The 4408-nt window shown below is 40.2% G+C and overlaps 1 protein-coding gene across 1 annotated transcript in view; it reads left to right on the plus strand.

Annotated features, from left to right (window-relative positions):
- The window catches only part of LGR5 (leucine rich repeat containing G protein-coupled receptor 5), a 133831-nt gene extending 131573 nt beyond the window's left edge, over positions 1-2258 (plus strand). The window contains exons 16-17 of the mRNA XM_018558060.1: positions 767-850; positions 1126-2258. Of these exons, the coding sequence (XP_018413562.1) occupies positions 767-850; positions 1126-2207 (1166 nt within the window). The 3' untranslated portion in view covers positions 2208-2258. The remainder of the gene's footprint in view (positions 1-766; positions 851-1125) is intronic.
- Positions 2259-4408: the final 2150 nt, after the last annotated feature.

The following is a 4408-nucleotide window of genomic DNA, read 5'->3' on the forward strand; positions in this document are numbered from 1 at the left end:
CCCCCCCCCCCCCGCCCCCCTCAGCTTCCTGATGGGCTGAGAAGCTGGCCCCATGCTCCCTCGTCACTTGGTGACAAGGGAGCATTGAGCCGGCTTCCTGGCCAATCAGGAAGCCTGACAGCGTGTAATAATTCACCGCCTGGCTCCATGCTTCCTCGTCACCTGATGATCCTGGCGGATAATCATTACACGCTGCGTGGCTTCCTTAATGGGACTTCCGGTATCGGTATTTGGTATCAGCGAGTACCAAAAAAAATACATCGGTACTCAATACCGAAAAAATTGTATCAGTGCATCCTTAACTGTTAGTTTTAAGAATGAAGGCTGAAGGCTGGAGCTTTGAGTGTGTGACACTTTTAAAGCTGAACTTCAGCTTGTGAGCAGGCCCTCATTTACAATGCAAGGCTGCTGGTCCTGCAATGTAGGTGATAACGTGGGGGAGAGGGGCACCAAAGGGCGCACTGAAGAGAAGTGGCTTTCGGCCATGAGGTGGAGGAGCCTGTGTGAGCGAAGGATAAGGTAATTAAAACTGCTTTTTAATGGCACCGTTAACAAAAACAAGCGCTGAAGCTCTGCAGTGCATTTGGGAAGAGGCCGGGGGTGCCTTACTACTGCAAGGGTAGTGTTACAGTTCCCAGAGTTCAGCTTTAATGCTTGATAAATTAAATAAGCAGTTGTTTTGGTGGGCCACATGATTGATTGTATTTTTAATGTCATTAAGGTTTTTATAACTACTTAATAATAATAAAAAACATTTACACTACAGATGACCGTGACTTTGAAGATTTCCTTCTGGACTTTGAAGAAGATCTGAAAGTTCTTCACACTGTACAGTGTACACCATCTCCAGGTAAATGGTGAATTTTTAACCACAGTAACACAAATAAGGTGCATATCTCTGAATCTGATGTCTATTGTCGTTAAAGAAAAGGTATTACAATTTGTAAATGAAAAATGTATAACATTTGAAAGTTTTCTGTAAGAAGAAGACTAATAAAGAATTATTTACTTTATATTTTACAGACAGTAGTTTTGTAGTTTTACCTAATACATAGTCATATGTATTTGCTTTTGCAATGTTAGAGTTTACATATTACTAACCTACTGCCCTCCTCTTTACTACAGGACCCTTCAAACCTTGTGATCACTTGTTTGGAAGCTGGCTCATCAGAATTGGCGTGTGGCTTATAGTTTTCCTAGCTTTTATCTGCAATGGTTTAGTTATTGCAACTGTCTTCAGACATCTCTCATACATTCCGTCCATAAAACTTCTGATTGGTCTTATCGCCATTATGAACACTCTAATGGGCCTGTCCAGTGGTGTCCTGGCCACAGTTGATGCTTTGACCTTTGGAAACTTTGCTCAGTATGGGGCTTGGTGGGAAAGTGGGGTAGGCTGTCATATAACTGGCTTTCTGTCTGTTTTTGCAGCTGAATCCTCCATCTTTCTTCTAACAGTGGCTGCACTTGAGAGAGGATTGTCAGTGAAATGTTCAACTATGTTTGAATCAAAATCCGCATTTATAAGTGTGAAACTGTCTATTGTCTTGTGCTTTATTCTTTCACTGGTCATTGCAGTGTCACCTCTGCTAAGTGGCAGCGCTTATGGGACATCCCCATTGTGTTTCCCTTTACTGTTTGGTGATCCCTCCTCTATGGGTTTCATGGTTGCTTTAGTCCTCCTGAACTCACTCTGCTTCCTTGTAATGACTGTTGCCTATACAAAGCTCTACTGCACTCTAGAGAAAGGTGAACTAGAAAATGTGTGGGATTGCTCAATGGTGAAGCATATAGCTCTGCTGCTCTTCACTAACTGCATCCTCTACTGCCCAGTGGCTTTCTTGTCGTTCTCCTCACTTTTAAATCTCACATTCATTAGTCCAGAAGTGATAAAGTCAATTCTCTTGCTAATTATTCCTTTACCTGCATGCTTAAACCCTCTCCTCTACATTCTCTTCAATCCTCACTTCAAGGAAGACATTGGCAGTCTAAAGAGTACAGACATGCTTTGGAGCAGATCTCGACAAACAAGTCTGGCTTCCATCAATTCTGAAGATGCCGAAAAACAGTCTTGTGATTCCACTCAAGCCCTGGTAACCTTTGCAAGTTCTAGTATATCATATGAGTTACCAGTCAGCTCCTCCTCATCATATCGAGTAACTGAAAACTGTACACTATCATCTGCAGCAAATGTGCCTTGTCACTGATGAGGCAGTCTGTCTTGCCAATACTTGTATTTGGTATGTTTCTTTATTTACAATGACCATAAATCTCCTCTTCTTTACTGTCATTGGGAGAATGTCAAATGCCTTTATTTAATAAGGCAAACCATAAAGCGCAGTAAGCCATATCAACCAAACAAACATTATGCTCCATTATATCATAGCACAGACAGTCCACTGTTCCGATTCTCAGACCCCGTCCAATTGTGAATCACTTCCCTTGAGCCATAACAAACATTGCTGTTTAAGCTGGACATTCTTTAAAGGATGAAGCTCTGGAATTGGTTATACTATTTCAAAGCGTTTTCTTCTATTCCCATCAAAAATTATCTCCTTTAATTGATCCAAAAGAGCTCTGACTGAATGCCTAGGAAATACACCGTTAGCTTCCAAGGGATTTCGTACTGGTCCTAGCGTGTCCTCCAAACACTTTAAATTAATATTTCAAAAATAAAAAACCTTTGATATGAGTCAATTTACAATAATAACCATATATGCTCCAGAACAGAAATGTATGACCCTTTTATACACAGAACATTTCTTATTATGAGATTTCATGTGCTCTTATAGCCAAAATATGATATTGGTTTATCATGAATGTTACTCAGTGACTCTATAGAGACTAGGGGCGGTATGTGATATTGTCTGAACTTCTGTTATATTTGTATCCAGTTGCAGCTATGTACACCGTATATTACTTGTAAATGTAGTCTTGTTCATGTAGACAGTAGACAGTTATTAAAGCTATTCTCCAGGCAACCAGATAAATACACAGATGAAATACTTCTAAGGGAGCTGTTTGACCTGCAAAAGGATTTGTATTTCTGTCTCCTTTTGCTACTTCTCCCTCTCCCATTGTAAGCTCTGCATTTAAGATGATTGCAAGAGACTGATACCAAATCAGATTCAGGTACTTGCATTTAAAAAAATTAATTTAATGATGTTTCAATACATAGCTGCATTCATTTGTGTTTTATACCTGCCTGGAGTTCAGCTTTGAACTTCTACATCGGCAGAAAGGACAAAAAAGTAATGTTGCAAAAGCCTTAGGTAATTTTACGGATGCTCCAATACCGGTTTTTCGGTATCGAGTACGAGTAATGATATTTATCTTGTGGGACTCGCCAATACCGATACCAGTACTTCCAGGAGCATGAAGGCAGATTCTCAACCAATCAGGAATATGGGTGGAGGGTCGCCGGGAAGCCGGCTCCATGCTGTTTGGCCGGGAAGCCGGCACCATGTACCCTCTCGGCACTGCCAGTCAGAGGAAATCTCCCGGTGACCTAATTTCCAGTATCGGGATAATATCGGAGCATTTGGGTGAGTACGAGTACTCGCCCAAATACTCGGTATCAATACCAATACTAGTATCGGTATTGGTGCATCCCTAGTTAACTTCCTGTTGGTTAAAATTCCTGCTAACGAAGGCATATGGCACCTTTACTGAGATATACTCCACACTTGGGCCTGATCTAAACATTTAGTTAGCTAATTTTCCCCATTGCATACCTTGATTTATTTATTACAGCTTTATCTGTTCCCTGATTCCATTTATTAGTTTTAGTTTTAGAGTTCACACTTACCATGCTGATGCAATTATAAACTAAGTATACTGGAAGTCTGTAGTTTTTCTTTAGTATTAGTACAGCTCTGTAACAACCCTCTTCATCTGCATGAATCAGATGGTTTCATTCTAGTTTGACTTTTTTTTTTTACCAGGCTTGCTACAAAATGTAACAGTTGTGTTCTTGTTCTCCAAAAGCCACTTTTCTGGTCTGTAGATTGCTACTCCTTAAACTCAAGGCAAAGCAAGAAATAGTGAAGCTAATTCAGTTTGTAAACTGGCTGTGAAAATATCCTCACAGTTTTATTATCACTGCTGTGCTGATTTGTGGGAGGTCAGGAATTTTGAACTAGAGATTACAAAAATAATTTCATAAAGTCATTTATTGCTTTAGTATATCCCCTTTAGACTTGAATGCGCATATTCTAATTGTGTGAGAGGGAGCTGAATCCTTTTCATTTGTTTTGGCTCACCTGGATGACCTCACAGTATGAACACAGAGATAAAAGGGTATAATACTGTATAATAAAGCCAGCTCAGTGGTTAGCTTAATCCTGTATCTATGGCAGCTCCCTCAAGTAGAGTAGCATGCCTTCCAAGCAGGATTCAATAAACAATT

This window comes from Nanorana parkeri, unplaced genomic scaffold (genome assembly GCF_000935625.1).
Source record: "Nanorana parkeri isolate BGI_ZX_2015 unplaced genomic scaffold, ASM93562v1 scaffold318, whole genome shotgun sequence".
NCBI lineage: Eukaryota > Metazoa > Chordata > Amphibia > Anura > Dicroglossidae > Nanorana > Nanorana parkeri.